This window comes from Leopardus geoffroyi, chromosome D4 (assembly GCF_018350155.1).
Source record: "Leopardus geoffroyi isolate Oge1 chromosome D4, O.geoffroyi_Oge1_pat1.0, whole genome shotgun sequence".
Classification (NCBI taxonomy): domain Eukaryota; kingdom Metazoa; phylum Chordata; class Mammalia; order Carnivora; family Felidae; genus Leopardus; species Leopardus geoffroyi.
Genome location: NC_059342.1, coordinates 72,329,934 through 72,357,702, shown reverse-complemented (window position 1 = coordinate 72,357,702; position 27,769 = coordinate 72,329,934). Strand labels below are relative to the sequence as shown.

The 27,769-nt window shown below is 40.9% G+C and overlaps 2 protein-coding genes across 6 annotated transcripts in view; one reads left to right on the top strand and one right to left on the bottom strand.

Annotated features, from left to right (window-relative positions):
- Positions 1 to 19,804, top strand: part of SUSD1 (sushi domain containing 1) — a 258,157-nt gene extending 238,353 nt beyond the window's left edge. For 2 of the 5 annotated variants that reach the window (XR_006710318.1, XR_006710320.1), the window contains 2 exons: positions 6,152 to 6,336; positions 15,646 to 15,837. Coding sequence is in view for 2 of the 5 variants with exons in the window: in XM_045469272.1 (XP_045325228.1) it covers positions 15,646 to 15,692 (47 nt within the window). In the remaining 3 variants the exon portion in view is untranslated. Of the gene's footprint in view, positions 1 to 6,151; positions 6,337 to 15,645; positions 15,838 to 19,421 lie in introns of those variants that run through there. The other 3 variants (XR_006710319.1, XM_045469272.1, XM_045469271.1) reach the window with 3 other exon arrangements.
- UGCG (UDP-glucose ceramide glucosyltransferase) overlaps positions 15,852 to 27,769 on the bottom strand; it is a 38,469-nt gene continuing 26,551 nt past the window's right edge. The window contains exons 3-9 of the mRNA XM_045469277.1: positions 27,346 to 27,448; positions 26,517 to 26,618; positions 24,926 to 25,038; positions 20,823 to 21,001; positions 19,442 to 19,528; positions 18,758 to 18,947; positions 15,852 to 18,393 (exon numbers count right to left, since the gene is read on the bottom strand). Coding sequence (XP_045325233.1) covers positions 18,223 to 18,393; positions 18,758 to 18,947; positions 19,442 to 19,528; positions 20,823 to 21,001; positions 24,926 to 25,038; positions 26,517 to 26,618; positions 27,346 to 27,448 — 945 coding nt within the window. The 3' untranslated portion in view covers positions 15,852 to 18,222. The remainder of the gene's footprint in view (positions 18,394 to 18,757; positions 18,948 to 19,441; positions 19,529 to 20,822; positions 21,002 to 24,925; positions 25,039 to 26,516; positions 26,619 to 27,345; positions 27,449 to 27,769) is intronic.

The following is a 27,769-nucleotide window of genomic DNA, read 5'->3' as shown; positions in this document are numbered from 1 at the left end:
GGGAGCTACCAAGTATCTGACAAGCTAGGAAGCATGATCTTTGACTCATCCACCCATTACACAACTAATCAGCACTACGGAGCTTGGGTGTTCACCATGTGTCACCACACACCAGAGCCACACCTCTCCCTTGCTGGAATGGCTTGCCTGGCTAGCCCTTGAAGCATCCGAAGATGTTTGTTGACTTGGAGAATCAGTTCCTTTTCTGTTACCTAATGAGCTGTATCAAGACTGGCATTCCTACTTGCCAGTGACTTTTCAGTGTGAGAATTTGGTTGTGGGCTAATGTTGTGTCTTGGGCAATTACTGTGAATTTCTCTGGAACCACCCCTGTTGACATGACTTGTACCCACACCTAGGATTAAAGTCTACTTATTATCAGAGGGCAAACACCTGTCCTCACAATGAACACAGCTAACATTACTAAACTCAGAGTACAACTTATTTAGGGCCTTGCTATTCATTCTTCTCTTTGAAGTATCTCTCTGCCACCCAGGCACTCCAGACCCCACCATTATTCTATTCAACCCCCTCCCCTTCTCCCCTATTCTTTCCATGTTAGTAAATTTACCACAGAATCATAAAAGTTGATACTGCAGATAAGAAAAGAAAGCACAGGAAGCCTCGTCCTACATAAAATAGACAAATGAAATGATCTTTCCATCCAATTACCCCCTGAAATGAAGAACTGTTGTAATGTATGGCAGGAATGGTGGGGAAAAAATTAGTCAAAGGCAGTACCTATCTTTATTTTTCTAGAGGACTCTAATATTGCCTTGGAATTCGCCAAGCTCAGAACTTTATGGAAATGGCAAAGTGAAATGTTGAGAAGGATTGAAGCAAGGCTATATAATACACCCTGGTAACAGCCCATGATGGCTTCTGAACCCCAGCTCTGGATCCTCTTTAGATGATTCTGGCAATGACCCTAAAGCAAAGGGGCAGGTTGGGTCTAATTCTCTGTAGGTAGCCCATGTCTCCCCGTCTCACACAGTGTGCCCTGCACTGGGAGGTCTGCCTCTTTCTATAGGATCCATTTGCTATAGGTCATCTTTCTGCACATGGTTCAAGGTACTGGTATTTGGATGCTGAGTCTGGGAATAGCTGAGTGAGCCTGGCGCTCTGAATCTCTAACTAAGGACTCTGTGCGCTCTTCTAGTGGCTGAATTCATTACAGATTGTGGTGGCAAAAAGGAGTTTTAAAGGCTGGCTGGCTAGAGGAGCCCCTTCCTGCTTGAGGTCAGAACTGAAAATGACTTCCCATTTACACCGTACTCTGGCATTTCCTATGCAACAGTACTGTCGCTTTTTGCCCAATATCCCCTATTACATGGTCACAACCCTCTTCTACTCTTTCATTCATCAGAAAGGCAGAATAGTTGGTGAATAGTTTGAGTTCTTCAGTTGCACTCTATAAGGGATGTAGTGAGGTACTCTGTATGTCGTTCTATTGAAAAAATCGAGGAAGGCTTGATGGAAAGAGAAAGGCCACCTACCTATATCTATTCTCAACCCAGACAGGCTGTTGGCTACATACAACACTGGTTATCCCATATCATGGGCTACAGAGAATTCCAAAGACTGCTGCTCCTTCACTGGAGCCATCCTTAATGGATGCTTCCTGAAAGAAAGCGAGTAAAGTTTGCTACGTGTATATCTTTACAATACATTCTTAGACGTGGAGCTAATTAAGTCAAAAGGCATGTGATTTGTAATTTTCAGCCTGAAAATTGTGCCAATTTATATGTCCACCAGCAATGTATGAGAGTACTTGTTTTCCTACACCTTTGTAAATAAAATGGGCTTTTAAACTTTGCCCATTTCTTCCCTGGATTATTTGTTTTTTGGGTGTTGATAAGTTCTTTATAGATTTTGGATACTAACCCTTTATCTGATATGTCATTTGCAAATATCTTCTCCCATTCTGTCGGTTGCCTTTTAGTTTTGCTGATTGTTTCCTTTGCTGTGCGGAAGAATTTTATCTTGATGAGGTCCCAATAGTTCATTTTTGCTTTTATTTTCCTTGCCTCTGGAGAGGTGTTGAGTAAGAAGCTGCTGTGGCTGAGGTGAAAGAGGTTTTTGCCTGCTTTCTCCTCAAGGATTTTGATGGCTTCCTGTCTTATGTTTAGGTCTTTCATCCATTTTGAATTTATTTTTGTGTATGGTGTAAGAAAGTGGTCCAGTTTCATTTTTCCACATGTCACTTTCCCAACACCGTTGGAGAGACTGAACTTTGCCAATTTTATAGGTGAGAAAATAAAGTCAAGTTTGTAACCAACTGTGAAAAATCCATGCTCTTATCACTGGAGACTCTCTAGGAGAAGGAGACCTGGATTTGGTAGAAGCTTTGTTGGGGTTTACTCATATCACCCCAGAGTCCCATAGAGAGGCCAGGGAAGGGGGGGAAGGGGGAGGAGAGAAGAGTGGCAGAGAGCAAAAACGGGGTGAAGAAGGTGAGGAGGTCAAGTCGCAGTAGGTTAGGGCACATCCAAGCAAAGCTAGAGATTACAGTTCCTAGCTAGCCGGGCATTCTTCTTATCTTCCCACCTGACTTACCTCCCTTCATCCAACACGTGCATTCCCATGCAGCTGCTCCACGTTTTGTGAATAGGGAGTCATGCTCTGGGCACTTAATCATCACGACTGCTCATGCTATTCTTGGACCTTAGGACAGACACTAAACACAGAGGCACCCAGTGCCCAAGGAGTGCCTGCTTAGGGAAAAAGGAGTAGTATAGGCTGTACCAGGAGGTTTCTATGGCTCTGATAGTGATTATTTGGGATGGAGGAAAGGATCATAAGTGAATTCTGGGCCAATCAAAAAACTGTAGGTGTTGCTGCCAGAGGGGACACAACTATGGGATCAAAACTTTTAATACTGATTTATGTGGTTTGTACAGGTGCAGTTGCTAGTGGAAAAGCCAATGTGTTAGCCTGTTCGGGTTGTAATGTACAAAAAGGCTTACCCATTTTACCCTGAGTGTTGGTGTTTTATGAAGCTACATGTTTTAAGAAAGGGTGACATCTTGGCCATATAACCAGGTCCCTGGTGACCCTATTAATAGCTCAACAGCTAACTTCCCCAGGGCCTAGAACCTAGTTTGGTAATTGGAAGGTAGTGCAGGATCCACCGTGGTCTGGCAGCTGGGTGATCTCTACACCTCCCTCCGCAGCAGGAGGAGCCAATCGCTACTCCAGAGCTTCCCCATCGTTTGAACCCAGCTCCTCCATCCTTTCTTTGCTGTTCACATCTCCACCTATGAAATGCTTTTTGCTCTTCATCTGACCTCACACCCTGCTCATTCATAGCCTCAGCTCATGTCTTCTTACTGCCTGTTCTCTGTGTCTTTTGCCCTTCCTATCAATTGCTCAGAGCCCAATGTCTCATATTCAAAAATCCTCAAAAGACAGAATCTAGCGGGTTCAATTAGTCACTGGAGTCCCTCCTGCTCAGTTTATAGACCAGCATCTAGGCTGGCTACCCTTCCCCCCTTCAGCTATGGCCATGCTGGAGGGCTCAACAGTAGCAGCATGGGCCCTAAGGTGAGAAAGCCTTAGAAGGGGGTCATGGGTATGGGGCTGAGGTCATTAGACTTCTTTAGGACAACCAAACTAAATGCTGGACTCACATCCCAGCCCCATGAATTCCCACATGACTTTGCCAAACAAGCCTGTCAGGTAAGCAGGGATTTGTTGTACGTGATCTCTAAGTTCTTTACAGCCCTGAAAGTCTAATTTGGTCGTTCCACCTGTTTGCAAATAACACATCTGCTCTTCCTGGTTACTAGTCCTTCCTCTTACACGATTGTCTCATTTACCTACCATTCTAGATAAGACATCAAGACCATTGTCTTTCTTTCCTCGTCAGAATGAATTACATATTGCATCTGCTGACGATCCCTGGTAGACTCAGGATGTTGCAATGTGGGAAGCACAGTGTTGAGAGGAAGGAATGCTTGTCCCCCCTTCCTCACACTGTCGTAGAGAAGAGGTGAAAGCATGGGCAGACACGTCCAGCCCCTCTCTCCTTCACACAGCGCTCCCCAAGGGAGAAGTGACTAACCAGAAAATTCTCTTTTGGAGCAGCTTGCTCTCTGAAAACTCAGGTTCTCTGCTCCTCCATACCATGAACTTACTGGGATATATTCTGCCCCTCAGAGAGAAAAGACTGCCATTCTGGGGATAAATAATAGAAAGTCTGGGGAGGTGAACCCATGGTCTCCTTTTCAGCCATAAAGCTAGTATTTTGAGCTTTGTTTTTGTGAGATCTTATGATTATGCCTCAGTCACTTTGGAAGCTGGCTTAGGAGGGAGGAGTATGGTGAATGAACACCACCTTGTTTCCTAATATATAACAATCCTTGGGCTTGGATGCTTGAGAAAGCATGCCACACCAGCCTTTGACTACAATACACAGTGATTTGCCTTAAAGTCCCAAAGCAACCTGAGGAAAGAAGGACACCCTGCAGGGATACTGGCCCCCTACCAGGGAATCTCAGGCCCCTGACTCTATCCAGAAAGATGCTCCATGCTTCATTCTCCTCTGTGCCTGATACAGTGGAAAATGTTCTGGCTTTGGAGTCAGATGATTTGAACTCAAACCTTGGCTCTGCCGGTTGTGAGTTACATAACTGTACACATGTAAGTCTACTTCTGAGTCTCAGTTTCTCCATCTTTTTTTTCTAAAATTGTTTATTTTTGAGAGAGAGAATGAGTGGGGAAGGTGCAGAGAGAGAGGGGGACAGAGGATCCAAAGCAGGCTCTGTGCTGACAGCAGAAACAAGGCTCAAACTCAAGAACTGAGAAGTCATGACCTGAGCCAAAGTTGGGCACTTCACCGACCGAGCCACCCAGGCGCCCCCTCAGTTTCTCTATCTTTAAAATGGACCTCATGATACCTACTCAGAGAGTTCTTGTGAAGATCTTATTCAATAGAGAAACAAATGGGAACACGTTTGTAACTCTACAGATGGGAGTGGTTGCCATCAACCCTGCTGAGAATGAGCACACTGAGCTCTTGCTCCCCACTCCCCTACCACCCCTCTGCTTTTCCTATTGGGTTCTGGTGGTCCCAGGCTGGAAGTGAAAAAGACATAGTTTTCCGATGACCGTAGCATTGCTAAGTTTTATGTGAGCCCCTTTGTATGGAGCAAAAGGAGAAGTGGGGCCTCAGCCAGATCAACTGGGGCTAAGTTAGCCTGGCAGGTGGGAATTCTGAAAACACTGGGGAACTCACTTGTCAGAATCCCTGATTACTCTTATCATCTATAAAATGAATATAATCAGGGGCGCCTGGGTGACTCAGTTGGTTAAGCATGCAGCTCTTGATTTTGGCTCAGGTCATGATTTCATGGTTGTGAGATGGAGCCCCGAGTAGGGCTGTGTGCTGGGCATAGAGCCTGCTTAAGATTCTCTCTCTCCTTCTGCCCCTCCCCTGCTTGCATGCACGCGTGCACTCTCTCTTTGTCTCCAAAAAGAAAAAAAAAAAAAAAAAGAATATAATCATTACAATCTCATAAGGTTCTTGGAAGGAATAAATAGGCTCACAGATTTGGTGCATGATTAGATAGTCAAATGTTACTTCTCTTCTTCCCATTAAGCACTGAGTAAGATGCTACTCCTTAGAAATATTTCTTATAGAATTAATTTGCTTTGCAGAAACGTGATTTTTGAGGACCTCCCAACAAAGAAAGTTCAGGGAATGTCAAATTGAAACTTGAATCCACACAGAACTGTCATATGACATCTGGACAGATTTGAGTTGATAATCTTTTCAGTCAACTCCCAGAAAAAATGGTTAGTAGTGACTTTTAATATATTAAAAGTTGCGATTGGAAAGCCATGTGAGTTCTTTGACAACAGCCAAACCAGGAATGAGACTGTTACCCGCCTCCACCCTCCCTGATCTAGACCCCCATCTGGTCCAAGCCTAGTGTCTCACATACACTAGTGCAATGGTCTCTTCATGAGCCTTGTCGTGGCTTTCATTGGAAATTGTCTCAAGTTCCTCCTTAATAAAGCTTCCCTATTGTTGCCAGTTTAATTTTTCCCAATGTTTGCACGTATGAGAGACTTACACTTAACGAGGCAGCAGCCCCCATATTTTCATGGCATGCTTCTCTCGCTTCAATCACATCTGTATCTTACTCAGGTCCCTAAAGCATCTGCTGCATCCGGGCCTCCAGGGTCTATTAGCTTGATGCCATCAATATAATGGGCCAGCATCATGTCCTATGGAACAAGGAGATAGTCAAGCACGGACTAAATTGTGGCACAGAGGCAGAGTTGATGTAATCCCAAGGCAAGACAGCCAAGGTGGACAGCTATGCTTGCCAGGTAAAAGCAAATTGCAACTAATGCTTTCTCCTTATTTGAATGCATAAAAACAGTTATCGCACCCATAGTTGCACACCAGATATTAGGAACTATGCTTTGCTCGAGTAAAGACAGCACATCTAGAACAGCAGATACAATTTGAATCACTACCTAATTAAATCTGTAAGAAAACTGTATATTTCTTTGAGTTTATCTGACAGCTGCAGAGATAAAACAGGTATGTTAGAAAGGGATATGAAAGAAACATTACCAAATCACCATAACCACAATCAAATCTTTTTAATTACATATGCATTTCTGAGAATCTTCCAGGAATGTATCATTGCTTCTGGCTAACTCTCATGGTAGGCAGGAGAAGGTCTAGAGTGGGGCTATCCAGTCCTGTAGCCAGTGGCCACATGTGGTTACTGAGTACCTGTAGTCCATAATAAGTTGTTCTGTAAGTGTAGCATAGGACAAAAATAAGTTTACTAATATGTTGTATGTTGATTTAGTGTTGAAATGATACTATGGTGGATATAGTGAGTTAAATTAGATATACTACCAAAATTAATTTTACCTGTTTCATTTTACCTTTTTAAAATATGGCCACTAGAAAATTTAAAATTAAATGTGTGCTCACATTATGTTTCCATTGGACAGTACTCCTTGAAGGCTTAATTTGCTTTTTTTACCACAATAGCCCTCATAACGGGGGTCAGGAAGCAAACGTGGAAATTATACCAATTGCTAAATTTATTTATTCCAGCTACACTCAACCACACGATAGGTTCGAGGGGCAGAAAGAGAAGGAGGGAGACAATCCCAAGCAGGCTCTACACTGTCAGCATGGAGCCCGACATGGGGCTGGACCTCATGAACCATGAGATCATGACCTGAGCCGAAACCAAGAGTCAGACGCTTATCCGACTGAGCCAGCCAGGCACCCCTACCTAAGGTTTTAATTTAACATTCTTCAGAATTAAATTTTGAATATTAGGTAGCAGTAGGGAAAGCCAAACTGTGAGTGGGAGACTGGAAAAGGGAAATAAAGTTAGCACTGAGAGCCTGTCATATGCAGGAACAAATTGGAGAGTGATGTCCTGGAGAAGTCAGATGAAGGTAGGAAGTTAGATGAAGTGGGATGTCACTCTGACAGGATTTTTCTTAAGTGTCAGCCTCCCGGGATTTTGTGAGGTCAGACCCTCATAAAGACAGATATAGGGTCGGTATGGGACATGAAAGGATTCCCACTGTAGAAAGTGCCAGGTTGTAAGTGGCACATTCCCATCCGACCTGCACAAATGGAAAAAAGAAAAGTTTCTAGCCACCCTGAGGTCATAAAGGTGGGGGTGATTTCCATAAATAAACAGAATTCCTCTTAAATTAGAACAAAAAATTTCCTTCTGGTCTCTGCCTTCAAGGTCATTATCACTAAAAACTCTATCTCCATGTAGCAACCAGAGAAATCTTTCTAAAACACAAACCCTTCAGTGCCCTCCCTCCCCCACTGCCTTCAGGATAAAGCCTACATTCTTTATCTAGGATTTCAAGGCTTAGCCTGCTCCTGCCCTGTCACCCCATCCGTCTTCATCTCATGGTCCCCACCTCCATCCCTATCCCTATTCTCAACCCTATTGCTTCCCAATGACCTTGAACTTCATACAGGACCTTCTTTTTTTTTTATGTTTGTTTATTTTTGAGAGAGAGACAGAGTGTGAGCGGGGAAGGGGCAGAGAGAGAGGGAGACACAGAATCTGAAGCAGGCTTCAGGCTCTGAGCTGTCTGCACAGAGTCTGACGCAGGGCTCGAACTCACAAACTGCGAGATCATGACCGCAACTGAAGTCGGACACTTATCTATCTGACTGAGCCACCCAGGCGCCCCAAAGTGCACAGCCTTCTAATGAAAGTGTATTCTGTAAAAAGACAGACCATAATCACAAGGTTTCTGCTAGTCTTTTTTTTATTTCTAAGGGAGAAGTTGTTCCTTTTGTCCCACTGAACATCTTGATGGGTTTTGGATCTGAACAGGTGGGCCTGGAGCTAAGTTTGCAATCTGTAGCTAACCTGCCCCGTGCAAAGGGTAAGACGAATGTGGGTAGAAAAAAAACAAACAAAAAGGTTGGAGAGCTGAGGCGGTAAAGAAAAGACACCACCAGGTGGGAGAGACAGAAAGAGAGACAGCAGACAGAAAGGGGTGGGGGGTCGGGGAGAGAAAGAGCTCGAAGAGATACTACTACTACAGTGAAGAAATCCTCAGTGGAAGAACAGACAAAGGATGTTTCATGTCTAAGGAGCAATTTTGAGTTGTTTGTTGCACGCCGTAGAAATGGCACGGCAGCCCTTCCCTTGAGACTTGTAAAGCTCCGCAAAGCTTGAAGCCCTAATTTCTTTCACATCCCTACTCCTAGGTTTCGAGAGAAATTAGAATTTTAGCCAAGGCCATTTGAAATTTCCCCTATAAAAAGTCTTATCTGATTCAAAAATTCTCATTATTCCATGCTACACTAGCATCATCCTTTCAGACCGTGACTAACACAAGGTTCATTATTCACCACTGTTTCCTTGAATTCTTTTCAACTCTCCCATGCAGAGATTTCTGATTGGGGTTGTTTTCTTGAGTACTTTCTTGACTTCGGATAGAGTACATGGTTGGTGTGCCTTCTGTAGCCCTACAGGTCCAGAAATGCCTTCTTTTTGCCCTCCTATACTAATGTTTTGACTGGACATAATTCTTTCCAATCATAATCCACTTTGCCCCCCCGGACTATCCATATCATTCCTGTGCCTCCCAAGAGCCTAGGTAGTGCTGATAGTCCGATGATGGCCTCACTCTGTTTCCTTTGTCAGTAACTTGTTCTTTCAAGCTGATGAGGGTGAAATTTATCCTTGAAGCTCAGAAATTTCACCAGGACACTTCTTTGGGAGTGTGTCTTTTCAATAAACCCACCTGGGCCCCTTCAATGGAAATCAGGCCTTTAGTTTTCTTCCATGTCCCCTTTCTCCCAGGACTCCTACTGTTAGTCTATTAAGTCTCCACCTGACGAGTCCTTTATGTCTTGTATCTGTGAATTTTTGCATTTAGTATGTTTTGTTTTGTTGTCTTTGGCTCTGGGTTATTGAGACACCCTCCCACCCAAACATGAATTTTGGTTTTTACAAGTAATTGCTCCATTTATACGTTGAAAATTTAGAGATCTTGCTTTTTAGTTCCAGAATTTCATTTTTTTATGCTCTGTCTTCTTAAAAGTTGTCATTATGTTTCCCCCCCTCCTTGTGTTTTGATTGAATTTCCCCCTCTGTTTCTCCCATTATTTTTTTATTTTTTATATTTTACCGTTTTTATTTATCTTTGAGACAGAGAGACACAGAGCATGAACGGGGGAGGGGCAGAGAGAGAGGGAGACACAGAATCGGAAGCAGGCTCCAGGCTCTGAGCCATCAGCCCAGAGCCTGACGCAGGGCTCGAACTCATGGACCGCGAGATCGTGACCTGAGTTGAAGTCGGACGCTTAACCGACTGAGCCACCCAGGCGCCCCTGTTTCTCCCATTATTCTGCCTCCACTTACCCTCATCTTCTGGCCAGCTTGGTCTCTACCACAAATTACACGTTCTCTTCATTTGCAATCTCTTTTGCCTGATAATTTGGCAAGTCAGCTGTTGGAATCCCTCAGGCAGTGTGGACTGATGGCCACTGTAATACAGGCCGGCTGTAACAGGGACAGGAAGCCCGACATTTCTGTTGAGGCTTTGGGGATTGAGACTTTGGGGTCTCTGTTCTCAGATGCAAGAGAGCTCAGTTTTCTTTCTAGCGCTACTGCTGTCTATGGAATCACACCGGTTTCCCCCAGACAATGTTACAGCAGGATGTATGGCAGCCTGAGTGGTCCTAGCTGGGAGGGGCTGTGATCAGAAGTTAGATGGCAGCTTGTCATTTTCCCAGACTTCCCTGGCCGGACAGGTGTGGCACTGCTGGTCCAAATCAGTGGGACTCTGAAGGACAGAGGCTGCTTCCTACCTCTGCTCAGCAGCTTTGGTTCAATGTCTTTAGACACAGCCATGGTACTCCTCCATACACTTTCCCCCTTGCGCTAATCCATGCAAACAAAGTAAAAATTTAAAGTTCCAGTTACCCTGGTTATAAAGTTCAAAATTACAGGTTCTAAGAAAAAAATATTGAAAACTTTCTGTTAACTTTTCAAATATGCTTTCCTCTGCCTCGAGGTTCTTGTTACCAGACCTCTGGATTGCCGATCAACACCTACTGTTCCGTATGGTCTGCCTTGTAGATTCCTGTGTGTTGTGGCAACCACTGGTGATTACACTTCCACCCGGCCACTACTGGGTTCCCAATCAGGATTCCAGTGTGTGGTGGGAGAAGTTCTTCCCACACTACCTAGCAATGCACAGGACACCAGCTAGGTGTCCAAGAGTTTAACTCAGTTGTGACACTATCTACCCAGAGATAGCATTAGATCCCACAGGTTAAGGTTTCAGTCCTACAGGACTGTCCCCCAACCCTTCAGACACCTGTCCAGGTTGTCACCTGTGCTTCTGACCAACTGGCTATGGATTGGAGTTTCTAACCACCCCTGCCTTGGGTTCCATTAATTTGCTAGAGTGGCTCAAAGAACTCAGAGAAACATTTTACTTACCAGATTACCAATTTACTAAGGCAAATAACTCAGGAACAGCCAGATGGGAACGATGCAGAAGCCAAGGCATGAGGAAAGGCTTGGAGATCCCATGCCCTCTCCAGGCACGTGAATCTCCTCAAATCTCCATGTGTTCACCATCCTGGAAGTTCTCTGAACTCCATCCTTTGGGTTTTTATGAAGGCTTCATTACATCGGCATGATTTAAATCATTGCCCATTGGTGATTGATTCAACTTCCAGCCCCTCTCCCCTCCCTGCAGGTCAGGAGGATGGGACTGAAAGTTCCAAACCTCCAATCCCAAGTTTGGTTCTCCTGGCAATCAACCCCAACTCCAGATGCAGTCTTAGAGTCAACTCATTAACATAACAAAAGACCTCTCTTCACATAGGAAACTATAAGGGTTTTAGGAACTCTGTGCCAGAAAGGGCGCTGAAGATGAAATATATGTTTCTCATTAAAGGGGTGCCTGGGTGGCTCAGTCAGTTGAATATCTGGTTCTTGATTTAGGCTCAGGTCATGATCTCATGCTTCATGGGATTAAGCCCCACTTTGGGCTCTGCACTTATAGTAGGGAGCCTGCTTGGGACTATTTCTTACTCTCTCTGCCCCTTCCCTGCTCGTGATCTCTCAAAATAAATAAACATTAAAACATACACACACACACACACACACACACACACACACACACACACACGTATCTTACTGTAAATCACAATATTGCAACCATTTCACCTAGAGATCAAAAAAATTATATCCTAGGGGCTGAGCCTCAACCCTCCTGCCCACAAGGCCACCACCTTCACTCCACTATCAACTTGAGTAAAATGCATCCCCATGGCGATACGACTCCACTGAAATATTTCTCACAGTGTCCTGGAAAGTGCCTGCATCAGAATCTCAGGAAAGCTTATAAAGGTTTAGAGTTTGGGGCCTTATGATAGGGGAGTGGGGCACTACCGTTGGCATGTAAAATAATTCTTATCCGGGGCGCCTGGGTGGCTCAGTTGGTTAAGTGGGCTCATGAATTCAAGCCCTGCATCAGGCTCTGTGCTGATAGCTCAGAGTCTGGAGCCTGCTGAGGATTCTGTATCTCCCTGGCTCCCTGCCCCTCCCCCGCTTGCCCTTGTGCTTGCTCGCTCTCTCTCAAAAACATTAAAAAAATTAAAAATAAAATAATTCTTATCCTACAGCTTAGGAACCATGGAAGCTGCAAAGTCATGTGCAAGAAAATTCCCCTTCAGATGGCCAGGTCTAGAGACCTCAGCCTCCACACTCACTGCTCTCAGTGCTCAGGGTCAGAGAGCACCCAGGAAATGTCTTTTAGTTACACAGAATCAGTTGTCCTTTTAAAGAATAATAGCAGGAAACATTCCAGTCAGGTAAAATTCCTTGAATGTTGCCCATGTCACGGGTGCACCTCATTGCACATAGCGTGTTGCAACGCTCTGCTGTGAACACCACGTGCTCAGTCTTCAGATTTTGTGGACTGTTCTTATGGGAATGCAGGCCTGTGCAGTGAGGCCTTGCAATTTTCTGCCAGGCCTTGCAGTTCAGGCCATCAGCCAACATCCTGGCCAGTATTATATGGGCTACGATAGCACTATTTATAATAGTTTAAGTAAATCAGATTGATTTTTTGTCTTGAACGCTAGATAGAATATTTACTGTGAACCACCAAGGGCGGAGGGGTCAGTTGCCCTACAAAAGATCAAGCAACTCTCTCCATCAGATTGTGAACGATTCTTTTCCTCAAGCCTTGGAGGAAGAAGAGCTACTTTGTCCGACTGTGCAACTAAGCTTTCATTTTCACTTCGTGACTGGAGATCCTTATTGTAACACAAGCTTTTACCAAGAATGTGGCTTTTCATATGCAGTATTTCCTTTAATTCTCACATCGACCCTGAGAAGTAGATCACACTGGAATCCACTGAGGCACAGAGAGTGTATACAGGAAGCATATGGTGACGCTGGAAAGTGGGCCCAACCGGTCTGGCTCCACAGTCTGCGCTCCTATGACGTGATTGGCCGTAGGCATAAGATTAGTGCTGCAGGCATGCTTATCTTTATTTGTTCGTTAATTCATTCAATAAAATGGACTTTGTGTCAGGTCCTAAGCTAGGCGCTTGGAACACAAAGTCAAGTAAGAGTCTGACCCTCCCTGCCCTTGACATTTCGAATTTAATGATGAACACAAACAACTATAGGAGCAATTACAAGAACTAGTATTAAGTGCTAGGACAGAAGTGCAGGGTGAGGCTGGGGAGGCACAGACACCGGGCATATAACCAGAGAAGATAGTCATGGAAGGGTTGGCACCCTGAGCAGAGTCCCGAGAGCGGGGCAGAGGTCAGAGGAACTGGAGTTTGAGTAAGCAACAGGCACAAAGCCCAGAGCAGGGAAGGGCAGACGTCAAGGAATGCAGGAAGTTTACAATGAGAGTTTACGTGAGGGAGTTTGGCAAAATGGTAACAAGTGGATCTGGAGGTGCTGGCGAGGATATAACCAAAAATGGCACGCTTTTTCATGTTTTTATTTTTGAGAGAGAGAGAGAGAGAGAGAGAGAGAGAGAGAGCGCCAGCAGGGGAGGGGCAGAGTGAGAGGGAGACAAAGAATCGGAAGCAGGCTCCAGGCTCTGAGCTCTGAGCTGTCAGCACAGAGCCCGACACAGGGCTTGAACCCACAAACTGTGAGACCATGACCTGAGCCAAGGTTGGAAGCTTAACCGACTGAACCACCGAGGCACCCCATAAAACAGCCTTTCTGCCATAGTAAAGCTTGGGTTTACCCTGAAGGTAACATCAAGCCATTAAAGCATTTCAAGAGAAGGAGTCACAGGGTCAGGGTTTCTTTGTAGAAAGACGGTAGCCTCGGGAGGGATGGCCTTGCCAGCCAACTCTACTCTCAGATCAGAGGTCCAAGTTCAACCCGCACGGGGGCTGCAGACCTCCTGCCCTGCAGCATACATAGCTAGCGAGAGTTGGAAGAAAATTATGAGAATGCCATATGCATCTCTATGGTGTAAATGACTAAAAGTGACTTTAGAATAGAGGTTGGAAATGTGAACTGATTATTACCAATGAAATAAACTGAAAAGGTTTTTGAAGTGCTAGGCCCGTAAAGTCTTATGGATAGATTCTTTTGAACTTTCAAGGAACAGATAATTCCTGGCTAAATAATTTCTGAAGCATGGGGGTGGGGGAGTGGGGTGGGGAGGGAAAGCCCAAATGACTGCACTGTTAGCGTAACCTCACTCTAAAGCCCAGGAAATATTCCACTAAATACTAGCCAATGAAGTTCAGAAATGTATTGAAAAAAAATAGTACTCACATGCCACGTAAGCTGTATGTCAGTATACTGTTACTTCAAAGCTGAAAATGGTGTGTTCTAAGACAGGCAGGGAAATCACATTTGGGAAGACTGATCTTTGATCAGGACACTTGTGTGGGCCATTTAGTTACACAAATGTTAATCAGTTATTTCCATGCCTACCCCATCTTGCCTTGGGAAAACATTATCTTAAATGCAAAGATTTTAGCAGTGTTTTGTCTGGTAATGTAAATTGTTTTTTATGGTTAAAAAGAAAAGAGATGTGGAATACACAATAAAAAAGCATTAAGACCCTCATTTAAATAAGACCAAGAAATGGAAGACATTCCAGCGGTTGTAAATCTTACGTGCAGAGATAATCTTGCCAGTCGTAAAAAATTCCGTATGTTTAGGGCGCCTGGGTGACTCAGTCATGAAGCATCTGACTTCAGCTCAGGTCACGATCTCAGGGTTTGTGAGTTTGAGTCCCACGTCGGGTGAACTCGAGCCCTGCTTCAGGGGAGCCTGCTTCCCTCTCCCTCTCTCTCTCCGCCCCTCGCTCACTTGCACCCTCTCTCTCTCTCAAAAACAAAATCCCTATGTTTAAACAACGAGGTACAATATTTTCATCTGTCAAATTTAGAAAGATTTTGAAAATGGCAATTCTTAGTCTGAGCAAGGATGCCACATAAAGAGCAGTCCTACGCACTCTCTTGAAGCCATTTCAGCAAACGGTACCAGAAGACTGGAAGGAAATAATACATTTACAGTGGTTTTAATTTTCCTTCATTTATTAAAAAAAAAAAAAATGGAATAGAATTAACCAGACCATAAAATTTGCCTTTAAAGGCAGACAATTCAGTGGGTTTTTTGGGTATAGTCACAAGGTTGTGCAACCATCGCTACTATTTAATGGCAAAACATTCTCATCCCTTCAAATTCCTTTTCGACTCTTCCTCTCCTGGGATGTGCTCCTCAGTTAAAAGTACTCTTCCCTCACAGGCTGGTGGTGAAATGGGCCCAGAAACGCCTCTAGGCCGGGAGGGGCCTGGCACTGGAGAGCGTGGGGGACGGCCTAGTCTAGCTCCCATGTAGGTCTCCAGCAGCAGAGCCGGTTCCTTTCCTTGGTTCCGCCTTTCCCCACCACTGGAGTTGTACCATTTAAGAGGCTGAGTCAGGCTCTGAGCCTAGGCGAGGGGGTCACGGGGGCGAATGGGTCTCTTCTACAGGCGATTGTGGGCCAGCGCTTCTCAGGTCTGCCTGCACAAACAGAACAAGCAGAGCTCAGCCCTCACCCCACACTAATTAAACCAGAATCTCTGTGGGCAGGGCCCAGGCGTGTGTATTTTTTTTTTTTTTTAAGTTCTCCAGGTGGTTATAACGTGCAACCAACGCAACCAACGCAGATAAGCCGAACGTCAAGCCATAAGCCTGACTTTGTAGCCCAGGTAAAAAGGAAGATTTCAAATTAACACTTGACAGAATTCTTTTAGTAATTCTGATATGAATGGTGGAATATGTTGTTTATAAAAATATAAGACAGCAAACAAGAATACATTATTGTTAATGTTTTGATTGTATTCAAATTTTTATTTTAAACAAAAAACTTCATACAATGATTTTAAATAAAACGTGGTATATTCTAGACATTTTTTTTTTAACGGTTTATTAAATTTGGACTCCTACAGTTCTGTTGTGGTGCTTTCTTCAACATTTATATTATTTCTTACCATTTTACCATCACTCCTAAACTTGCTAAACAAAGAATCACTCTGTCCTGCTTAAGTGAAGCTTCACTTCAAGGAAATACTCCACGACCACATAAAACACACACACAGAACAGTCATTGTTTCTATTTACAAAACACAAGAAGTCTGTCCAGCCATTTGGATGTGTTGTTACATTGCCCATACTGAGATCAGCAAAACGCCAAGTAATAAGCAAGATTTCACTTCAGCAGTGCAAAGGATGGCATCAACCAAACTTCATTAAACAAACCGACAAATTACAAACATTCAGCAAAATTCAACTTGTGTAATAGAGATTTAAAAAAAAAAACACAGAGTGGGTCACAACTAGACTGGTTTTCACTGTGCAACTTTCCTCAGGGAATACTACTACCCATTTCACATAGAAAGGAATATGCATCAAAGCCTTTGTTCATGAAGAAAATGCCCTTCAAACAAATTCGTCATAAGGCGCCAAAAAAAAAAAAAAAAATTTTTTTTTTTAAATGAAGCAGTTTGGCCCAGAGAAAAGCTTATACATAATGTATATACATTGTGTATACACATTGATATATTACAATTTAAACCATGTATATTAGTCATTAGACAATTAAATGAGTTGGCTCAGTGAGGTGAAAACGTGTTCATTTTCTTTAAATATGTAATTATTGCTGATATGCTACACACTATGCTTTGACATGGAAACTGTAGTAACAGAATTTAAAGCTGCCATATTGCCAGCATCAGCCCTGCAGCAGGCGTTCATATGGACAACATGCCATCTAATCCCGAAGAAAAAGCAAAATATCCACTACCAAAGGTTAAAAAAAAAAAAAAGGCTTATGCACTATCCCTTACATTTTTGCCTATTTTTTTTTTAAACAAAAACAAGTCCAGTTCACCACAAGTTAAGCACAACCTGACAAGCAAGTTCAGCGGCATGATGGGGAGAGAAGAGTGACATACAGCATGCATTTACAACTAGCACTGATCTATTCTGTCATACAAACTGGAATACAAAAATCCAATTTAAATAAGACTAGACTAACTGTAAGAGTAAAAAAAAAAAAAAAACACACACACACAGTAGACTTAGTTTGATACTGATTAATTTTAAGAATAAAACTCATCCTGTCCCCACTTAATACTCTACTGCAATTTATTTGATGGCTAGAATATTTACTTAAAAAAGATATTAAATACCTGTATCATGAAATTACATTCTTTTTAACAAGACATACTGTGTAAGAAAATAGCTCATGTGTGAAATGTGTCTGAAATGCATTTTTCCTCACAACTATCAAAACATCCACTCACACTAAAACACCCCCCCCCCCCCGAAAAAAAAAGTTAAGGAAAGAAGGGGCTTGGGCAGGTGAGGAGCAGGGAAGGAAAGGTCTACCAGCACAGTGATTAACAATGGTTCAAGACAGAACCAACAAGAGTTGGTCAAAAGAATGTCTTCAATACATGGCTACAATTAAAAACCAAACTCAACCACTTTTGGTTCGTTGCAATGAGACCAAAAAAAAAAAAAATATCTCTCACAGATTCATATAAATACTAGACTCCAGCTCTTTTATTATTATTATTTTTAAAGTTTTTCCATTTGTTTTTGCAAGGCCTAGCTACCTTATTACAATTTATATTTGCTCTGCAACAACTACAAGAGGTAGGCATAGAGCATGAAAAAGTTTCTTAGTTAGTACCTCACCGTGGACTGTTCACCACGTGACACCATTCACTTTAGATCCGTAAAGTGATTACTTTCTAGTCTTTTCTAAACCCCAAAACAAAGCTGCTGCCATCCCATAAATGTTCTAAAAGAGTGTACTCACAAGTAAGAAACTTTCTCTACTGAAGGATACTGTCATAGTGTTTGCTGCAGAGCATTCATATATTTTATATATATATATATATATCTTTATTTTAAAAAATAAACAAACAACAACAAAAACCAAAGCCAGGTTCCTAGAACCAATTCTTGATTCTCTACTTCCACAAAACAAAGGGTACCATTTGGCCAAGACTACAGATGTGGTTTTTTTTTTTTTTTTTTTCCACAGATGCAAGTGCCATGCAAAATAAATTAAAGAACAGATATCAAACATACATGTGATAAAACTACTGAAGGTAGATCTTTAAAAGCATTTATATAAACATAATTTATAATACTTCTCTTTTTTCCTTTATGTACAGTCACAAAGCTGTAGCTATACATCTAGAATTTCCTCCGCTGTGCCCCCACAGCGCAATCTGTAGCGACCAGTTCTCCAGCTTATAGTAGGGTCCCATAATGCCGACAAAAAAATGTATATTGTCATGGATTCACGGATGAACCAGGCTACTGCATAATCAAGTTTTGAAAAACACAGTGTGCCACCCTAGGAATTAAAAAAACAAAAATTTACTGTCGAACTATACACAGTTAAAAAATGGAATTCTTCAATTTCACTCTTTTAAAATATACTATATGAAATCAAGCCTGCTTCTTTAGATAACTGAACTGCTTAACATCATTTTTTTTTGGAGGCTTAATAAAAGTGATAGTATAACTATCACCTGAAAGTTGAAAATCAAGTTAAGTTTTGTGTCCACATTCCACTAAAGAATAGGTAATGTTTAAACCCGATGTTAACCTTCAATGGGAAGCTGAAGAATGGGTTGGATAAATTTCAAGCTTTTCTAAATTAAACCAGTTTTAGTTCCACCAAATGACTGCCAACCTTTTCATGCCTATCCACATACCTGGACACCCCTGAGTTGAATGTAGTCAAATATAAACCATGCCAGGCAATGACACATGAAAAATACCATAATATCCCATCTGAATACATGGTGGGCTGCCCATCCAATAATTAAACTGGCAACAAAGCACTCTGAAATTGGCTCACAAATTATTGTAGCGGGAAGCATGTTAATTCGCAATTTGGTCCACCTAAAAAAAAAAACAAAAAAAACCTTTTCTTTAAAACAGCCTGGTTACAAGAGTAATCAATTCCCTGCCCCCCAAATGATCAGCTCTTTAGCCTGTTACATAAAAGCCCTTGTCTCTTTAAAGAGTATTTAAGAATCACTTTTCTATTTTTATTTAGTACATTAAAGAAAAAAATCTATAAACTCATTTGTATGGCCTACACTCTAATGAGTAAAGATTATAAAATTCAAAGTGTAGAAAGAAAATAGAGAACAGCACATTAAAGATAGCAAAGTCTCAACATCTCTTTACTGAATGCATTCAGGATTACACAGCAAGAAAATATATTTAGACATTAAATTTATTTTAACAAAGATGCTAACCTCTCTTTTCTGGAACTAAACAAAAATTTGACTTTTAGATATTTTAAATATCAAGTTAGACCATGTAAAAATTACTCTCTCCCCCCTTTTTCTTTTAACCATGTATAAAAAGAAGAAAGCCAACTGATTTACCTGATCATTCTGGATTGAAATTGGGAAATTGAATAAGAGCCAGAGTTTTGCATTGCAACCTGAGTGGACATCGCAAACCTCCAACCTCTGAAAATTAAGACAATTATAAAGTGAACTGTGATGATGAACACCTGCAGGCATGACTGGTTATGCATTTACTTACTCATCACTATAAGGAGTTAAGAACTGTTGGTGTTCAGGGTGAGCCTAGTTCTCAGGATCAGCACCCTACTTAGGGTGTATCGTACTCCTGGATGTTTTAGCAAATACACAGGACTATGACAGTACCATCTAGAACTGGAAGGAGCTACAACCTCTCAGTTTACAGTTTAAAAAACTTAAAATACAGATGTTCTCAAAGTACCAAGTGGAGTGGGTTCGTATTTAATAATTTAGTCTCGCGTCACCTAGGTGGGTCAGTCGGTTAAGCGTCTGACTTTGGCTCAGGTCATGATCCCGCGGTCCGTGAGTCAGAGCCCCGTGTCGGGCTCTGTGCTGACAGCTCAGATTGTGTTTCAGATTGTGTCTCCCTCTCTCTCTGACCCTCCCCTGTTCATGCTCTCTCTCTGTCTCAAAAATAAATAAACGTTAAAAAAAATTAATAGTTTAGTCTCTGATCACTACTAACCAAAACCAAAACCAAAACCAAAAAAACCCACCAAATCAAATGGCGGGCAGTGGGGGATGGAGTGGGGTGGGGTGGGATGGGGAATATGTGTGGTGTGTGTGTGGATATTCAACATGAAATGCAAACAAAAAGTGGTATTATATATACATCTCATTGGAAACACTATGAAACTATGAGCCACATGAATAGCATAATGAATTTTTAAAACATACCAATTTTTAAAATCCTATCTTTAGTAAATTATCACATGAGGCAATGAACCCCTTTAAAAGCAAACAATTTTGTGATAGAGAAAATGTTAAGCCATTCATATGAATCGTTAAGTGGCTTTTTAGCAGAGCATCAAATAATCTACTGAGAAATTCCAAAATGTGGAATCATATTCTTTAAATGTTGTAAATCTTTAAATTTAAATCACCTGCTAGCTTATGACTGCACTAACATTTTTAATTCTTCTAAAACACATAGAAATTTACAGCCATAATAATGAAAATTTATAATCACAGAGAAGCTTCCTTTTCATTATGTCATAACACATTAATTTAAAGAATGTTGAACAATCATTCACATATTTCTTTCATAACAATATCTATGAATAGGAATTACTTTCTTAAAAAATATTGACCTATTCTGTACTCACTAGCAAAAACTAAAATAAAATAGCCCCTTAAGCCAAGACTTTAACAAATACAATAAACCAACAGAAGTCAGGTACTAAAAATACTACAGCCTAATGTGATTTAGTTTGCTTACCGGTCAGCTATGGCTTTGGCCATAAAGTAATCCTCAGCAATGTATTGAGCAAAAGCTATAAGCCCTCCTGCTTGATCTAACACATCCTTTCTCATTAAACAAGACATTCCTGTCACACATTTGAAGCCAGTTACGTTGGCAGAGATATAGGACCTTGGATGAGAAGTTCCAAAATATACCTGCCGAAACAAAAGCAAAAACATATGTGTGTAATTAGGATGTTATGTGGTATGTATAAACTTTTTTTTTTCCCAAAAGAATATCCTTTAGGTATGACTGAGTATCTTATTATTCTTACATAAACTACCTGAATAAAAATTATTACAGTGTTTTCATGTAGCAGGCAATCAGTAATTTCTTGTTTGGTTGACTATTCTTGTTATTACCATTACAAAGAAAAATATACTTCTAGGAGGGAAAAGTATATATTGTATTCCCAAATAAATACTGTCTTTCCTAAAGATTCATCCAAATAAAACCTAATTTGGATAGAAGTCAGGTTAAAATAGGACTCAAACACATATAAAATATTCATTAATATTTTATATTTTATAATATATAATATATATTGTACTTTAAATATGTGTAACTGCACACACACACCCCTACACATAAAGGTATATGTGTATGCGTATGCACATGTGTTTATGTGTGTACTCACACATGCATACATACACACAAATACTCAAATACTCACCTGTAGGTATATCAACCTACAGGACAATCCTGTTTCTAAATTCCTTTTTTGCACCCTTTTTTGCATAGCTGGCTGCTTCCTGCCCCCGAGTCACTGAGCTTCTTCCTGATTTGCCCAATGTTATCTTTCAATGTATCTTTCACAAACAGGGAAGATACTGAAATTCCGTCTTCCATTTTACTCCCCCTTTCCCTAGATATGCTTTGAAGTCATGAGCTATGCAAGTTGCTAAATTAGTGGTAGAATAAAATGGTCATCATCCTAATTATTAGACATAAAACCCTTTTGTTTACATCTTAGATATGCTGCCTTTCCTAACTAGCTTGAAATAGAGAACGGTGATTTTTCCCAATGGCAGCAGTTACATACACACAGCATGGAACAAGAGAACTGGCAGGGGTGGTGACAAATAATAGGATTCTTGCTGTCTGCTCGACATCCAGACTGTAGTGAAGTTCTGGTTTATGGGGCTGAACTGAACCAAACGCTGAAGACCAGAAGCGCACATCTTAATTTCTTAAGCAGTTATTAAGTGAGGCTTTAGGAATGAGGTGGAAATAGGGACTCCATCAAAGGCTCCCAGGATTTCTTTACAGACTGGAACAATCCCTCTATTTCCATTCACTCTAAGTATGGCAAAGGGGCCTTTAAAGATTACATTTAACCTAAGTCACTGATTTGTGTGATCTGGGAGATGCTTACCACTGCCATTATAAATCAACTTGGATATTTATAAAACCAAAGTATGATGTGGCATATAAGAATAAAAAGTATTTTATTTTTGGGGTGCTTGGGTGGCTTAGTCGGTTAAGTGTCCAACTTCCGATCAGGTGACGGTCTCACGGTTCCTGAGTTCAGGCCCTGGCATCGGGTTCTCTGCTGGCAGTACAGAGCCTACTTTGGATCCTCTGTCCCTCTCTCTCTGCCCCTCCCCCACTCGCACGCTCTCTCACACTCTCTCTCAAAAATAAATACTAAAAAAAAATTTTTAAGTATTTTATTTTAAAGTAACTACTCAGAATTTCTCTTACTAAACAAAAACTCTGATATTTAAAGACTTGCAATAGGACAAATCTATTCACGGGCAGTATTAAGAGGTCATGGCTCAAAGTGCCAAAGGTTAAATTCCACACACAATGTACCTTTACCCCCTAAGATCTGTAGTAATCACAAGACTGCAATTCAAAATCATACAAGTGCAGATACACTTAAAAGCAAGTTGACGTGTTTAAAAGATTGCAACCGGGGCGCCTGGGTGGCGCAGCCGGTTAAGCGTCCGACTTCAGCCAGGTCACGATCTCACGGTCCGTGAGTTCGAGCCCCGCGTCAGGCTCTGGGCTGATGGCTCAGAGCCTGGAGCCTGTTTCCGATTCTGTGTCTCCTTCTCTCTCTGCCCCTCCCCCATTCATGCTCTGTCTCTCTCTGTCCCAAAAATAAATAAACGTTGAAAAAAAAAATTTTTTTTTAAATAAAAATAAAAAAAAATAAAAGATTGCAACCATATGTCCTTCCCTTATGACGTGAAAACATTCTTCCTAAATGTTTAACAGCACAGGAATGGTTAAGACAGGTCTAGGATAGGATGATAGACTATGATACAGTCAACAAAAATCACTTTTTTAAAAAATTACTCCCGAGGCGCCTAGATGGCTCAGTCAGTTAAGTGTCTGACTCTTGGTTTCATCAGGTCATGATTTCATGGTTTGTAGGTTCAAGCCCTGTGTTGGGTTCTGCACTGACAGCATGGAGCCTGCTTGGGATGAGCTCTCTCTCTCTCCCTCTCTGACTCTTCCCTGCTCATGTGCTGTCTCTGTCTCTCTCAAAATAAATAAACTTAAAAAAATTAAATGTTGCGGCACCTGGGTGGCTCCGTCGGTTAAGCAGCCGACTTTGGCTCAGGTCATGATCTCGCAGTTTGTGAGTTTGAGCCCCACGTCGGGATCTGTGCTGATAGCTCAGAGCCTGGAGCCTGTTTCTGATTCTGTGTCTCCCTTTCTCTCTGCCCCTCCCCCGCTCATGCTCTGTCTCTCTCTGTCTCAAAAATAAATAAATGTTAAAAAAAAAATTTTTTTAGGGGCGCCTGGGTGGCGCAGTCGGTTAAGCGTCCGACTTCAGCCAGGTCACGATCTCGCGGTCCGTGAGTTCGAGCCCCGCGTCGGGCTCTGGGCTGATGGCTCGGAGCCTGGAGCCTGTTTCCGATTCTGTGTCTCCCTCTCTCTCTGCACCTCCCCCATTCATGCTCTGTCTCTCTCTGTCCCAAAAATAAATAAACGTTGAAAAAAAAAAAATGTAAAAAAAAAAAAAAAAAAAAAAAAAAATTTTTAATTAAATGTTAAAAATTATTAAGGATAGGGAGAAAAGCTGATGAAGTGACAAAAATCATATATGAATTGTTTTTAGAGTACCACCTCAATATAGGAAAAAAAATAGAAACTTCCTCTAGTTGGTAGGGTTATGGCTTGTTTTTTTGCTTCTTACATTTTCCCACGATTTATAGTTTATATAATTCTATTATAGGGTGAAGAGAAAAAAATGGAAACCACAAAATAAGTTTGTCCAGTAATTAAAAAAAATTTTTTTCAATGTTTATTTATTTTTGAGACAGAGAGAGAGTGTGAGTAGGGAAGGGACAGAGAGAGGGAGACACAGAATCCAAAGCAGGCTCCAGGCTATGAGCTGTCAGCCCAGAGCCTGACGCAGGGCTCGAACCCACAAACTGCAAGACCATGACCTGAGCCGAAGTCGGATGCTTAACCAACTGAACCACCCAGGCACCCCTCTCCAGTAATTTTTAGAAATCCATTTTAAAAGGAAATCAAATGGATTTTATAATAACATAATTGTAATAACTTATAATTTTATAACAACAATTTTCCTTTGTTGTGTGTATCTGAAATACTCTGATATTTAAAAAAGATTCTTGGGGTGCCCAGCTGGCTCAGTTGGAAAAGCACGTGACTCTTGATCTCAGGGTTGTGAGTCTGAGCCCCACTTTGGGTGTAGAGATTAATACTTAAAATCTTAAAAAAAAAAAAAATTATTTTCAGATTAGATTTCTGAAAGAACTATATGTCATGTGCTTTTATGTAAGCCTAGAACCAAACTCTAGAACTGAAAGCAAGGACCAGAAGGAAACAATATACTGTGTTCAGCTGGTAATGAGACCACAAGATATTTCCTGTGCACATCCATTCACTGCCAGAGTGCGGCTATGAGTGATTCCAGGGGCCCAAGAATTTCTTCACTACTAAAACAGCTACTCTCATCTTGAGGATGCCAGTACTCAGCAGGTTAAAACAGACTTAATTACAGTTAACTTCACGTAGTCCATCCCAACTCTCAGAATAATCTCAAGTTTCTGGAAGATCAGGGATTCGACAATATTATCTACGACAACCATACTTACCTGTTCTAATGTAGCAGCAAAGCCCTGTCTGTCTGCTACATAGGGCAGCCCATGAACCAGGCCCACTTTCTCTGTCATTTGGTTAACCATGTCAGTAAGTGTGTCTGGAATTACTACAATAAAAAAAGACAAACAGGTGGTGAGGGAAAGAGAAAAAAACAATCCTTTTTAGTAAAATGCCCACCAATGTGAAATGTATTTTGTGAGCTGTTATAAAGTTCTTTTTTACATCTGGATCTAATAAAATCATTCTCAATCACTTTTCTAGGTAGAATACAAAATTTCAAAAAGGCATACTTTATGATAAGCTAATTTACTCTACACACTTTTAGGCTAATATGTACCAGAGCCAGGATATACCTTCAAAATGGTACTCCCCCTATTTCAGAACCTCCAAACTAGAATGTGGACAATGTGTTCCTAATGGAAAAGCTACAGGAGCAGAGCTGAAAGGACCTCAGTTCTTATGCTGGTTTCCTGCACTCTCTAACTACAGGAGATGAGCCTCCACTTTCTTGGAGGATACGAGATATCCTATGTCATAAAACTGCTAATGGGAATTGAATGAGATTATACTTGACCGAGAGATGAGCATATATTATGAAAACAAATGTATGATAGAAAATAATTTAAGGTAGCAAACACGAAGAAGGAACGTAGTCTCTCTGTCCATGAATTGACAAGACTCATAATGAGCCTGATTAATTAGGCATGTCACACTTCTATTAATTTTCACATCTGTGTTTCAAGCTAATAAAAAAAATTTAAATCACTGTCCCCTCTTCAAATAGCAAACACCTCCTACCTTTTTACATGACTTTGTATTTTTATTTCCTTCAAAAATACAAAAGCTATGAACAAACCTATTGTATAAAAGTGTATTTGGGCCTTAAATACACATATTCTACAACAGTGGTTCCCAACTGCTGCCCTGCAGGGGACACTTAGCAACGTCTAGGGACATTTTTGGTTGTCACTACTGAGAAAGAGGTGCTACTGGCATCTAGTGTGGAGAGGCCAGGGATGCTTGCTAATCATCCCATAGGGCAGCCTCAACAACAATCACCCAACCCCAAATACTGAGCTTGAGAAACTTACGGTAATTAGAATATAAATGTTTAAAAATGCAAACACGCAAATTATGATTTCAGTATATTTTCCTCCTAAAACCAATTAAAAGCCATGTTTGTATTTCGGTAAAATATTCACTTATTAATTTCTGTCCCTTTATGTGAGACAGTATTGGTGCCACAAACAGATTAAAGTAAAAGACAAGTTATTACATCAACTCGGGAAAACTTACAACTATGAAAAATCTTGTGTAAAGGATTGTATGGTAGACCGTGACTATTCTTTTTTTAATAGTTGGAATTTTCTCTTCAAAACAAAAACAATTCTACAGATGTAACATTCTAGAGTAGCATTAAAAAAAATTCCAAATAAGTATAACTTGACATTTTACCATGAAATAATGATGAAATGAATTACTTTATTAGGCAAACAAAAAGGATTGATGCATGTATTTTTAGAATGCTTTTGGCATTTTAGCATCAAATGAATAGTTCTGTAAAACAAATAAAAAGCAGCTCACCTCTTATTCCACTATCACAGATCCATATCAGATCATACTTTGCAACTTCATATCCTGGCATTAAATTATTAATTTTAGGGTTAATGCCAACCTTTTTGCCACCTAAAAATTTAAAGATACAACTATGAAAGATTCATCCAACACTGAAAATATATTCTATTATACAGATACATGGTAGGGAGAAGTGAAAAGTACCTTCATACATAATAACAGAAACAAACATACTTTAATGTGTTTTGCATTCCTTATTATTCATATTTAGAAAAATTGTTCATTCTCAAAAAGAGAATTAATTTGTCTTTGAAAATATATTAGTTTCAGTTTGATTCTTAAATTATTGCATCAATAGTTAAGTATGAATCAATGTTTAATGGCAAATATCTCTCTACAAGTCTTTAGAATAAGCCTGCAGGCTTTTGAAAAATATTCTTTTTGCAATATAATAAAAGTAAATTCTATTGCTCACTCCCAACTACAGTGAATGAGATATAAGAAGGCCCACAGGTTGAAAATAGTAAAGAAACAAAAATAACAGATTCTCGTGTCTGAGAAAAACATAACTTGGGGTGGGTTTTTTTTTTGGTTATTTTGTTAATCCCAGATATGGAAAAACAACGACGACCACCACCACCACCCTGTGTTTTTATAACTTAAGTTCTCTCGAAAGGCTAGAAACACCTTTCCCTACTCTAACAAACACGCAGAAAGCAAACATCCCAATAACGTCAGTGGGTGGCTAACAGCTTAATCTATAGTTTAATGCCAAGGATTACTGATACTTAATACTATTAAAGCAAAAGGGTTATGGTAGAATTTATTTGTTACCTACCAATAAACAATCTAGCATCAACATTTGGGTATTTTCCAAGAAGCTTCTTACATACATCAATGGCTGGATCATCGTGATCTTGTACACAAAGGAGTACTTCATACTAGTCAAAGAACACATTTTACGGAGATTAAACCTCTTTTACAAAAATAAGCACATTATTGGTATTTACTGATTGATAAAAAGCATTAGGAAAAAGAAGCCGTTGTACACACAGCATTTAAAAGTTAAGAGAGTACTCATAACGATGCAAATACTTATGACATCAAGTGTTGCTTTAATTGAGAGCAGCTTCTCCAGAACAGGGGCTGATTTGCAAGCAGCAGAGATAATGAAGAGACTGGCAACCCCCACAGTTGGAAGTCTTGCCATTCCCAGACAGGCATGGCCTGAATTAAACTGGATCTCAAGCTTCTCTGTGGCC